This window comes from Peromyscus californicus, unplaced genomic scaffold (genome assembly GCF_007827085.1).
Source record: "Peromyscus californicus insignis strain IS unplaced genomic scaffold, ASM782708v3 Scaffold_5__1_contigs__length_169319896, whole genome shotgun sequence".
In the NCBI taxonomy this organism is placed as follows: domain Eukaryota; kingdom Metazoa; phylum Chordata; class Mammalia; order Rodentia; family Cricetidae; genus Peromyscus; species Peromyscus californicus.
The window spans coordinates 34,868,055-34,882,038 of NW_026294573.1; the positions used below are offsets into that span (position 1 = coordinate 34,868,055).

General features: G+C 46.0%; 1 protein-coding gene across 1 annotated transcript; it reads left to right on the forward strand.

Annotated features, from left to right (window-relative positions):
- The first annotated feature begins 681 nt into the window (after positions 1 to 681).
- LOC128096960 (bromodomain-containing protein 4-like) lies at positions 682 to 6,815 on the forward strand. Its single transcript, XM_052717178.1, is given in 1 exon segment — positions 682 to 6,815. A coding segment is annotated over 1 exon segment (1,617 nt). The 3' UTR covers positions 2,299 to 6,815.
- The last annotated feature ends 7,169 nt before the right edge of the window (positions 6,816 to 13,984 follow it).

Sequence of the window (13,984 nt, forward strand, 5' to 3'; positions counted from 1 at the left end):
AATTGAATCCACCAATGGGAACCCTGTAACTATGCCTCTCGCTTCTGTAACCGCGCTTCTGCTCCTGGAAACCTATAAAAAGTCCCCCTTACCCTAGGAGGGCGCGCAAGTCTTCTGAGAGACTTTGTCGCCCCAGGTACCTGTGTATCTGAATAAATCCTCTTGCTGTTTGCATCTGATCCGTGGTTTCAGCGTGTTCCTTGGGGTTGGGGTCTCTCCTGAGGGAAGATCTCCTCCGGGGGTCTTTCATTGGAGGTTCCACCGAGATCAGAGACCCCTCCCTGGGACCGACCCACCGTCAGGAGGTAAGCCGGCCGGCCTCAGTATATGTCATCCCTGTCCTAAGTGAGTATTGTTTGTCTGTCTGCGCGCATCTGGTGATCTGTCTGTGGCGGTGGGGACTGAAGGAGTTGACGAGCTCGGACTTCGCCCACCGTAACCCTGGAAGACATTCCACGGGTGTCTGAAGTCCCCTCAGGGGCACGGTTTTTCGGGGCCACTCACGTATCCGAGGGATACGTGGTGTTGGTCGGAGACGAGGGGTCCGGACCCTCACAGCAGTCTCCTTCTGAGTTTTTGCTTTCGGTTTGGAACCGAAGCCGCACAGCGCGTGTTAGTCTTATTTCTGTTTGTCTGTTGTTCTTCATTTCCTGTTTAACCGTTCTTCTCCTAGAAACAGCCATGGGACAGACTGTCACCACCCCCTTGAGCCTCACGCTTGACCACTGGTCAGACGTGAAGGCACGAGCCAACAACGAGGGAGTTGTAATCAAGAAGAATAAATGGATCACCCTTTGCGAGGCCGAATGGGTCATGATGGATGTAGGATGGCCTCGCGAGGGAACTTTTAACCTCAGTCTTATTTCACAGGTGGAAGGAAAAGTTTTTGCTCCGAGCCCCCATGGCCACCCGGATCAGGTCCCATGCATCGCCATATGGAGACTATTGGCAACCGAACCTCCCCCATGGGTTAGGCCATTCCTCTCCCCTCCAGTGCCCCAGGCTTCCCCCTCCACGGCACCGCCGCCCCCCCTCGCCCTTCCTACCTCCTCCCTTTATCCCGTTCTCCCACGGAAGGATCCCCCTAAGACCCCTGTCCTTCCCCCGGACCCCAATTCACCTCTTATTGACCTCCTGACAGAGGAGCCACCTCCATACCCAGGGAATCGGGCACCAGAGGGACCGGCGGCCCCCGCGGCGGCCTCAGAACCACCGGTGGCCTCCTCCCCGGAGCGGGAGGATGAGACGCCGGCTTCCTCGCCGGCCTCCTCCCCACTTGCTGATGAGGCTCCAGCCCCCTCCCCAATTGCCGGTCGCCTCCGAGGAAGGCGCGACGAACCAGCCAAGGAATCCAAGGCCTTCCCCCTCCGGGAGGGTCCCAATCACCAGCTCCAATACTGGCCATTCTCAGCCTCCGACCTTTACAACTGGAAGCAGCATAATCCTCCTTTCTCCAAGGACCCTGTTGCCCTGACTAACCTGATTGAGTCCATTTTAGTGACCCACCGGCCTATGTGGGACGATTGTCAGCAGCTGTTGCAGACCCTCCTGACAGTGGAGGAAAAGCAGCGAGTCTTCTTGGAGGCTCGGAAGCAGGTTCCTGGAGAAGATGGAAGACCCACCCAATTGCCTAATGTCATTGATGCAGCTTTTCCCCTCACCCGCCCGAACTGGGACTTCATGACCCCAGAAGGTAGGGAGCACCTACGTCTCTATCGCCAGTTGCTCTTAGCGGGTCTCCGGGGGGCTGCAAGACGCCCTACCAATTTGGCTCAGGTTAGAAATGTGATCCAGGGAAAGGACGAGACACCGGCAGCATTCTTATAAAGACTCAGGGAGGCCTATAAGATGTACACCCCATATGATCCGGAAGATCCAGGACAGGCGCCAGGCGTCATTTTGTCTTTTACCTATCAGTCAAGTTCAGATATAAGGGCCAAGTTACAGAGACTAGAGGGATTGCAGTCGTGCAGTTTGTCAGATTTATTAAAAGAGGCAGAGAAAGTGTTTAATAAGAGAGAAACTCCCGAAGAGCGGGAAGAGAGGATGTGGCAGAAACAGGAAGAAAGGGACAAGAGACGTCATAGAGAAATAAGTAAAGTCCTGGCCGCTGTAGTGTCTCAGGGACAGGGCAGAGAGAGAGTTAGGATGGGAGATCAAAGAAGGATACCGCTTGATAAAGACCAATGTGCTTACTGCAAAGAGAGAGGACATTGGGCTCGTGATTGCCCAAGGAAACCTCAAGGGCCTTGGAGAACTAAGTCAAGGGCCACGGATCTCCTCAATCTGGAGGATTAGGGAAGTCAAGGCCAGGAGCCCCCCCCCCCCCGAGCCTAGGATAACTCTCAAGATTGGGGGGCAGCCAGTGACCTTCCTAGTGGACACCGGGGCCCAACATTCAGTCCTGACTCAGACCGGAGGCTCTCTCAGTGACCGCACAGCTTTGGTCCAGGGGGCCACGGGTAGCAGGAGATATCGATGGACCACTGAAAGGAAAGTTCAGCTGGCATCTGGACAGGTAACCCACTCTTTTTTGCATATACCCGATTGCCCTCACCCATTATTGGGCCGAGACCTGACTAAGCTCAAGGCTCAGATTTATTTTGATGACAAGGGAACGACCGTTACGGGACCCAAAGGAACCCCCCTACAAGTCCTAGCCCTAAAATTGGAAGAGGAATATCATCTGTTTGAATCAGAGCCCTCTAAGGGGCCACCACAAGAGATGCAGGACTGGTTGAGAGAATTTCCCTTGACCTGGGCCGAGACTGGCGGCTTGGGGCTAGCTTACGACCAGCCCCCACTTGTTACGTGGTAACCAAGAAACTCCTGGATGACATTTTTCCCAGGTATGGAATGCCCCAGATATTGGGGTCAGACAATGGGCCCGCTTTCGTCTCCCAGGTAAGTCAGAAGGTGGCCAGGCTATTGGGGATCAATTGGAAACTCCATTGTGCATACTGCCCCCAGAGCTCAGGACAGGTAGAACACATGAATAGAACCATTAAGGAGACTTTAACCAAATTAACGCTTGCAACTGGCACTAGAGATTGGGTGCTCCTACTCCCACTAGCCCTCTACCGAGCCCGGAATACTCCTGGGCCTCATGGCCTAACCCCATTTGAGATTCTATATGGGGCTCCCCCACCAATTGTAAATTTCCTCCACCCTGATATCTCCTCTTTTGCCACTAGCCCAACCCTGGAGGCGCACCTCCAAGCCCTCCAATTGGTACAGAAGACGGTGTGGAAACCCCTGGCTGATGCCTACCGGGAGCAACTGAACCGCCCGGTGGTGCCTCACCCATTCGAGATTGGGGACTCTGTCTGGGTTCGACGCCATCAATCCAAGAACCTAGAGCCGAGATGGAAGGGACCGTACACCGTCTTGTTAACAACTCCCACCGCACTTAAGGTTGACAGGATAGCGACTTGGGTCCACACGTCACATGTGAAAGCCGCCAAAGAACCCAACGAAGCAGAGAACACCGAGATGTCTACATGGAAGGTTCAACGCTCTCCAAACCCACTAAAGATAAGACTCACCCGTGGGCCCCCTTAATCCCCCTAGTAGTCCTCCTGACATTAGGAGGGGCGTCACCAGAGAGCCCCCACCTGGTTAAGAAAATTACCTGGCAGGTCATTTCCCAAACTGGGGACGTAGTCTGGTCCACGACCGCTCAACACGCTCCTAACACATGGTGGCCCTTCTTGACTCCCAAGATATGTGACCTAGTCGCTAGGCTGGATACCTGGGATATCCCTGAGTACACCCACACCAATAGGCCCTCTGTCCTAGATGCAGACCACAATAATGTTATGTCTCCGAAAAAGCGGGATGTACAGACTGCCAAAGGACAATACATAGCCGACTCGCCTGGCTGCCGAATACAGTCAGCCTATAGGAAGCTGCAACAGACTCAGCTATATGTATGCCCTAGGGACGGAAGGGACTGGGATACGACTTACAAATGTGGGGGACTAGAATCTTTTTTTTGTGCAAAATGGGGATGTGAAACAACCGGGGACGCGTACTGGAAGCCTAGTTCCAGTTGGGATCTCATCAGGGTGGGACGAGGTCAGAAGGGAGAAGATTCACTAAACATTTCCTTCACCCCGAAGGGCACAAAGTTCTCTTCATGGACCAATGGGCGATCTTGGGGAGTTAGGTTCTATATGACGGGAACAGACAGGGGATTCACCTTCCAAGTAAAACAAAAGATAGAATCAATCAATATTCCTGTGGGCCCCAACCCTGTTCTCCCAGAACAGAGGCCACCGTCGCAACCTGAAAGAGCCCCAGCCCAGGTCCCCCACCAATCTATTACATTGCCCCCTACAGCTAGCATGGCCACCGCTGCTTCCCCTGTAAGACCTGGCACTGGAGATAGACTCCTGAAGTTAATCCAAGGGGCATATCTAACCCTCAACCTCACTGCCCCAAACAAAACCAGAAGCTGTTGGCTTTGTCTAATTTCAAGTCCCCCTTATTACGAAGGAGTTGCTGTTGTGGGGAATTTCACTAACCACACTTCCCCCTCCACAGAATGTACCCGCACCCCCCAACATAGGTTGACCCTATCTGAAGTTGCGGGACAGGGGTTATGCATAGGAAAGGTGCCCAAGTCTCACCAGTTCCTGTGCAATACCACCCAACAGATGGTCGGGGGCTCCTATTACCTGGAGGCCCCCAATGGAACCTACTGGGCCTGCAGCACCAGGTTGACTCCATGTATTTCAATGACCATACTTGATTTGACCTCTGATTATTGTATATTGATAGAATTATGGCCTAAAATTATTTATCATACCCCCGAATATGTATTCACCCATTATGAGGAGCGGCACAGGTTCCCTCGAGAACCAGTATCAATGACTGTGGCCTTACTGCTGGGGGGATTGACTGTCGGGGGCATGGCCGCAGGCATAGGAACTGGGACTGCAGCCCTCATGGAGACCAGTCAATTTAGACAACTTCAGGCAGCCATGCATACTGATATCCAGGCCCTAGAGGAATCTATAAGTGCCCTAGAAAAATCCCTTACATCTCTATCTGAGGTTGTTCTACAGAACAGGAGAGGGTTAGACATCCTCTTCCTACAAGAAGGTGGCCTATGTGTGGCCCTCAAAGAAGAATGTTGCTTCTATGCAGATCATACTGGAGTTGTCAGGGATAACATGGCTAAATTGAGAGAGAGATTGAAACAGAGACAACAACTATTTGAGTCGCAACAGGGATGGTTTGAAGGATGGTTCCAAAGGTCACCCTGGTTCACCACCCTTGTCTCCACCATTATGGACCCCCTAATCATCCTCCTGCTCATTTTAATATTTGGGCCATGCATCTTCAATAGATTGGTCCAATTCGTCAAGGACAGGGTTTCTGTTGTCCAGGCTTTGGTCTTGACCCAACAATATCAGAGGCTAAGACAGTCAGAGATGGAGATGACCCCTTATTCTCCATCCTAAAATGAAAGATTCCATTTTGGGCCCACAAGAAAATGGGGGAATGAAAGACCCCACTTATAGCAAGCTTTTACTTAGCCTAAGAAACGCCATTCTGCAAGGCAGGGAAAACAGGAAGTTCATGACTGTGGCTGGCCACCTGGCCTTGGGAAAGAGAGCTGTGGTCGGCCACCCAGCCTTGGGAGAAAAACCGTTGAGTCAAAATAAGACATCTGTGGTTAGCTACCCGACCTTGGGGAATAAACAGTTGGGCTGGGAAAACACCCACAAGGCCAAGTCAACCACACACATCAAATTTCCGAGAAGTTTAAGAGTTCACCCTGACCTCAATTGAATCCACCAATGGGAACCCTGTAACTATGCCTCTCGCTTCTGTAACCGCGCTTCTGCTCTTGGAAACCTATAAAAAGTCCCCCTTACCCTAGGAGGGCGCGCAAGTCTTCTGAGAGACTTTGTCGCCCCAGGTACCTGTGTATCTGAATAAATCCTCTTGCTGTTTGCATCTGATCCGTGGTTTCAGCGTGTTCCTTGGGGTTGGGGTCTCTCCTGAGGGAAGATCTCCTCTGGGGGTCTTTCAGTGAGATGACTCAGCAGGTCAAGTGCTTGCCACCCTGCCTGACAATGTGAGTTCAATTCCTGGGACTCACAAGGTGGAAGGAGAGAACTGACTCCTACACGTGATTCTCTGACCTCCGTAGGTATGCATGGCACATGTGCGAGCACACATACATTAATAAATGTAATTTTATTTTTTTACTTTTTGGTTTTTCGAGACAATGTTTCTCTGTGTAGCTTTGTGCCTTTCCTGGAACTCACTCTGTAGCCCAGGCTGGCCTCGAACTCACAGAGATCCACCTGGCTCTGCCTCCCGAGTGCTGGGATTAAAGGCATGTACCAGCACCACCCAGCTGTAATTTTAATTTTTTAAGATTTATTTTTGTATATGAGTGTTTTGCCTGCATGTATGTATGCACACCGTGTACTTACCTTTTGTCCATGGAGGCCAAAATGTTGCAGTGGATCGATCCCCTGGAACTGGAATTATAGGTGCCTGTGAGCTGCCATATGGAAACCAAACTTGGATCCTCTGCAGAAGCACCAAGTTCTGAGCAATCTCTCCAGCCCAGCCCAATAGAGAATATTTTAAAAATAAGACAGAAATAACAATTGTGTTAATATGTTTTAAAAATGAACAATACCGAAAAAAGTCAACGCAAACATCAAAAACATAAGCCTGCCATTTTTTCTTTAAGGATATGGTCCTTTATAGGTTGGCCATACTCCAGCAGATGGCCTCACACCCACGAGCACACAGGGAGCACCAACTGGACTTGGTGGGTAATGAAAAAGGCATGAAGTGGAGGGCTGTGGTGGGTGGACCTGGGAGGAAATAGAGAGAAGAGCAGGGGCAGTAAATATGATCAATAAATATTGGAAAAGGTATGAAAATTTAAAGACAATTAATTAAAAATATGTATGAATGACCTGTTACATGAGCATCTCTGTAATCGCAGCCCTTGTGTGGTGGAAGCAGGAAGATGAGGAGGAGATCAAGGTCATTTTCTACCTCATAGCAAGTAGGAGGTGGCCTGCACTACACGAGACACTGTCTCAAAAGCCAAAAGAAATATTTTTAAATTTAAAAAAATTGCTTCCTAGAATATGAAGCTGGAGAGATGGCTCAGCAGCTAAGAGCACTGGATGCTCATATGGAGGACCCAGGTTCAGTTCCCAGAACCCACAAGGCAGCTCACAATCATCTGTAACTCCAGTTCCAGGGGATCCATTACTCTCTTCTGCTCTCCTGGCCTCCGAAGGTGCACATGCTCACATGCAAGCAAAACACTCACACACATAAAATAATTAAAATAAGTATGTCTTTAAATTTTTTTAATGTTAAGGAATGAATATAAATGCAGTTTTTAGCTCTGAGAACATAGAGGCCAGGGAACCCCTGAAAACTACTGATGGGGTTGAAAATGAGCACAGCCATTGTGGACAAGAGTATCCAGATCCCTCAACAAGTTCAAAATACAAGTATCACATGATCAAACAACCTCACCCCTGAGTATATAACAAATGGAAATATAATCTGTATGTCAGAGACAGCTGAGCTTCCATGACGACTGCAGAACTGTTCACAGCTGTCCAGAAACTACAGGCAGCCTACATGTCTGTAAACTAAGGAACTAATGAAGAACACATATTACCTAACACTGTGCAATACTGTTCTGTCATAGGAAGGAGGAAATCTATCATTTGCATCAAAATGAATGGAACTAGTGAACATCATGTCAAAGGAGATACACCAGGCAGAGAAAGACAAGTGTGTGTGTGTGTGTGTGTGTGTGTGTGTGTGTGTGTGTGTGTGTGTGAATTCACTCGCATGTGCAATCTAGGGAAAGCAATCATGGAGACTGGAAGGGAAATGCTGAAGAGAAGGAAGAAGAGAAGGCAGGCTAGGGGAGGTTGGCCAGTAGATGTGAAGTTACAGTTAACCGGCATTAAAATGCTCTGGGTGATGTTGCATCATAGGGTGACTATAGATAACAGTTATGTCTTGTGTGCCTCAGACTTCTAGCAGGAAGATATTGAAAGTTTGACCTGAAGAAATAACAGATGATAAAGAGGTAGACATGTTTAACCTGATCTGAGCATTTCAATACATATATCGAAACAACACATGACACTCAACATTATGTACAATTCTTATGCGTTTGTGCATGAGTCAAAATTATATGGCACTTCAAGATGACAGTTTAATAAAATGCTTCTGCCGGGCGGTGGTGGCGCACGCCTTTAATCCCAGCACTCGGGAGGCAGAAGCAGGTGGATCTCTGTGAGTTCAAGGCCATCCTGATCTACAGAGCGAGATGCAGGACAGGCACCAAAACTATATGGAGAAACCCTGTCTTGAAAAACCGAAAGAAAACAAAAGCTTCTGAGTTTAGATGACAGGATGACTAGTGGTGACATTATGCTACTGAGGTTCCTTCCTCGAAATGAGACCAAGTTCTCAGCTTTCATTGCCTCCACTCAGCAACTGGGTTGGTGTTTCTTTGTATATCAGGAGACAATCAAAATATCCACAACAGTCAGAGACCTTAGAACTAAGGGAAGGCATTGTACAGACAGCCCAGTAGGAGGCACAGAAAAGTAGTGATCCATTGTTAAAATCTCAGTATTGAAAGGCAGACTAACAGAATATCAACATGTAGGCTGAAGGCTGGAAAAGCAACCTTCTGTGCTGAGCTCTGTGGATTTCATCATGGGTTCATTCTCCAGCACACACATGGGCACATACACACACATACAAGTAGCATGTAATCAAAATAAAATATATGCTTAGAAAACTTAAAACTACTTACATTACTCTTGAAATTAAAAGGAAATCAAAAATTGAAATTATAAAGTATATGCCAACAACAACAAAAACTAGTCTATATCAAAAAAAAAAAAAGGTAAAATACAGCCAAAGAAATACTTAGGGGAAATGAATAGATGTCAGTGTGTTTACTTGGGAAAAAAAAGCATTTTAAGTAAAAATTAATGCTACAAGTTTAAAACTATGTAAAAGCAGGGCCTGGAGAGAAGGGTCTGTGGTTGAGATCACGGGCTGCACTAGTCCGGTTCCCAGCACCCACATGGCAGCGCACAACGGCCTGCGTCTCCAGGGGATCTTATGCCCTCTTCTGACCTCCTAAGACACCATCAGCTGACATGGTGCACAGACAGGCAAAACATTCATACACATAAAATAATAAAATAAATAAATCTTTAAGAACTTTATAAAAGTGATTAAATAAATACCAAGTAAAATAAAGAGAATAAAAGTAAATGCATAAACTAATGAAATATAAAAAGGGGGTTTTTGGTGATGTGAGTAGCAGACAAGTCATCCTTGTTTCATGTCTAGTATCCTGCTATGAGTGAGTACATACCATGTTTGTCTTTCTGAGTCTGGGTTACCTCACTCAGGATGATTTTTTCTAGATCCATCCATTTGTCTGCAAACCTCATGATGCCATTGTTTTTCTCTGCTGAGTAGTATTCCATTGTGTATATGTACCACATTTTGTTTATCCATTCTTCAGTTGAAGGGCATCTGGGTTGTTTCCATGTTCTGGCTATTACAAACAATGCTGATATGAACATAACTGAACAAGTGCTCTTATGGTGTGGTTGAGCATTTCTTGGGTATATGCCCAAGAGTGGTATAGCTGGATCTTGGGGGAGATTGATTCCCAATTTTTTAAGAAAGCGCCATATTGATTTCCAAAGTGGTTGTACAAGCTTGCATTCCCACCAGCAGTGGAGGAGAGTTCCCCTAGCTCCACATCCTCTCCAGCATAAGGTGTCTTCAGTGTTTTTGATCTTAGCCATTCTGACAGGCATAAGGTGGTATCTCAGAGTTGTTTTGATTTGCATTTCCCTGATGATTAGGGATGTTGAGCAGTTCCTTAAATGTCTTTCGGCCATTTGAGTTTCCTCTGTTGAGAATTCTCTGTTTAGTTCTATAGCCCATTTCTTAATTGGACTGTTGGGCATTTTGATGTCTAATTTCTTGAATTCCCTATATATTCTGGATATCAGTCCTCTGTCAGATGTGGGGTTGGTGAAGATCTTTTCCCATTCTGTAGGCTGTCGCTTTGCCTTGTTGACCGTATCCTTTGCTCTACAAAAGCTTCTCACAGGACCCCAAGAAAGACACAGGGATCACCCAATGACAGAGAAATGGAATGAGATCTACATGAACAGCCTGGACATGAGTGGGGGTAATGAAAGGCGAGGGTTGAGGGAAAGAGAGCTTGGGGGAGCGGGAGATCCCAGCTGGATCAACAACAGAGAGGGAGAACAAGGAATAGGAGACCATGGTAAATAAAGACCACATGAGAATAGGAAGAAGCAAAGTGCTAGAGAGGCCCACAGAAATCCACAAAGATACCCACACAACAGACTGCTGGCAGAGGTCGAGAGACAGCCTGAACTGACCTACTCTGGTGATGGGATGGCCAAACACCCTAATTGTTGTGCTAGAAACCTCATCCAACTACTGAGGGATCTGGATGCAGAGATCCATGACTAGGCCCCGGGTGGATCTCTGGGAGTCCAATTAGCGAGAATGAGGAGGGTTTATATGAGCGAGAATTGTTGAGACCAAGGTTGGATAAAGCACAGGGACAAATAGCCAAATGAATGGAAACACATGAACTATGAACCAATGGCTGAGGGGTCCCCACTGGATCAGGCCCTCTGAATGGATGAGACAGTTGATTGGCTTGATCTGTTTGGGAGGCATCCAGGCAGTGGGACCAGATCTTGTGCTCATTGCATGAGTTGGCTGTTTGAAACCTGGGGCCTATGCAGGATTGTTTGGCTCGGCCTGGGAGGAGGGGACTAGACCTACCTGGACTGAGTCTACCAGGTTGACCTCAGTCTGTGGGGAAGGCTTTGCCCTGGAGGAGATGGGAATGGGGGGGGGGTTGGGGGGAAGGTGAGGGGGACGGGAGGGGGGAGAACAAGGGAATCCGTGGCTGATATGTAGAACTGAATTGTATTGCAAAATAAATTAATAAAAAAAAAAGGGGGTTTTTTAACACCAGTATGCTCAAAAGTATAAGCAATGGGTAAGTAATACATGGGGGAGGGGTGACAGAGACTAGGGGCATTTTTAATTTAGAGAAGTTACTATATAAAATTTGAAAATACAGATAAAATGTGTGATTTTATAAATGAAATTTAACAGGACAAATTGTCCCAAGAAGTAGAATCCCCAAGTCGGCTGAGGAGAGAGTCAGCCAAGCGCCCACACTTCAAAAACCCTTAGATAGGAGGAGCCCAAGTTTAAGACCAGCCTGTACCACATGGGGAGATGCTTCTTAAAATTTACTTCATACTGGGTGTAATGGTTCACACCTTATTCCCAGCACTCTGAGAGGCAGAGGTAGGAAGATCTCTGGGAACTTTGGGCCAGCCTGGTCTACATATAGAGTTTAGGCCAGCTGGGGCTACATAGTGAGACCTTATCTTGAAACAAAACAAAACAACTTAGTTATTTAATTATAATAAAATGAGTCTTGGGGCTCAGATAAGGAACAAGTTTTCCCATACTACCCAAACTATTCCTGAGCACAGGAAACATGGATGCTGGTTCTTGTTCATCGTAAGGTTGGTATAATTGGGCAAAGACAGCACAAGACATGAAAGTTCAAGGCCAACTTTATCTCACAAATACTAGATACAGAGCCGAGAGATGGTCTAGAGATTAAGAGTATGGACTGCTCTTACAGTGGATTCAAGTTTGGTCTCCAGCACCCACATCAAGTGGCCAGGGGTCAGATGCCTCTGGCCTCCATCGATGCCTATGCCCATGTGCATTTCACATACACACACACACACACCCATATGCATAATTAAAAATAAATCTTAAAAACAAATACTAGATACAGGTGTCCTTAATAAAATAGTATCCAAAATTTATCCATATGTTAAAATAATAATATATCCAAGTATAACTCACCCATTAAATGTGAAAAGAATTCCAAATTAGAAAACATAGTCATGTAACATACATGAATAGATTTAAGAAAGCTGGATGTGGTGGCACACATCTTTGATCCCAGCACTTGGGAAGCAGAGACAAGTGGATCCCTATAAGTTCAAGACCAACCTGGTCTACAACGTGAGTTCCAGGTTAGTCAAGGCTACACATGAAACTGTTTGAAAAACCAAAACAGAAAAAAAAAAGATTTAAGAGATAAAATCACATACAAGACAAAGAGAAAAAAGATATCTAAAGTATCTTTGAGCCATCAGTACAATGATTGAAAACGCTACCATCAATAATAGCTACAAAATATAAATTTTATAGAAATAAGCTCATTGACAAACATTTAAGGTTTAAATGAAGAGTGCTATAAAGCTCTACTAAACAATGAAAACAGCAGATGTCTGAATGAAAAGTTTCCACTCTGTAAAGATGTCACTTCTGCAAATGTATTAACTCCAAACCACTTCTAAGCCTCAAAAGTTTATTTATGGAACTTGATGAGCTGACTTTAAACATGTTACTAAGTGGAAGTCCATAAAAGTGGGGCTGGAGAGATGGTTCAGTGATTAAGAGCACTCACTGCTCTTACAGAGGTCCTAGGTTTGGTTCCCAGCACCCACATGGTGGCTCACAACCTCTGTAACTCCAGCTCCAGATGATCTGATGTCCTCTTCTGTCTACTACAGGCACTGTATGCACATGGTGCACAGACATGCATGCAGGCAAAACATCCATACACATAAAATTAAAATACCTTTAAAAACTATCTTTAAGTAGTCAAAGGGGAAAACAAGATTTAAAAAGAAATAAAATTCACTATTAGTAACATGAACTGATAGATGGATCAATAAAATAGTAAAGTACAAAATAGAGTCATAATTACCAGAAGCATTTGCTAAAGGTAATGATGTAATTTTAAATCAATTGAGTAAGGAATATGTTAGTCAACTAATATTACTGGAACAATAAGGTAAAAATATTACACCATGATAAAAGTAAATGAGAAGCATTGAATATATATTGGTTTTTTGAGACAGGCTTTCTCTGTGTAGCCCTAGCTGTCCTGGAACTTGTTCTGTAGACCAGGCTGACCTCAGACTCAGAGATCTGCCTGCCTCTGCCTCCTGAGTACTGGGACTAAAGGTGTGCACCACCACCATCCGGCTGTATTTATTTTTAATTATATGTAAGTGTGAGTGGATGTGTCTGTGTGTGGGTACAGGTTCCCATGGACCCAGAAGAGGGCATCCGATCCCAAAGAGCTGGAGTTACAGGCAGTTGTGAGCTGCCTGACATGGATGATGGGAACTAAATTGTCCTCTAGGAGAGTGTTACATATTCTTAACCACTGAGCCAGCCCCTAGAATGTTCTTATAAATTGAGGGTGTAGACTGTCAATCTGGGTAAGAGCAGGTACACAGCCGTAAGGGAAAGACTGAGCTATCTAATAAACAAAAAAAATACAAAATATTTCAAAAGAAAAATAGCCGGGAGAAAATATTTGCAGCATATAATATGAACAGAGGCAAGATGCCTACACTTGATGTCTAAAAATATACGCAGTATATGGGACACAGAGTGGACAGATATTAATAACATGAAGTAACACTTCAAAGGGCCAAAACAGGTAGTAAAAGTAGACCAGTGGCATGAGCAGAAAGCCCACAAAAACAGTAAGAATATAGCTGATAAATACCTACAAAGATGCCCCACCTCATTAGTGATCAGTGGAATTCCCCCTACAGTTGTTCAAACATGAAAAAAAGTGACTGCTTTCCCACTTCAACAATGATGGGAAATATAACATATTGAATAAATTGATAGATTTTTCTTCTTAGAACGTTAACCCTTTATTAATTATAGTTTCCACTTTTATTTTTTAAAAAATGATTTTTCTTCTTTCCCCTCCCAAAGTTAATGTTGTCGAGGGAGGCGGGGGGGGGGGGGGGGGGGGGGGGGGCAATGTGAC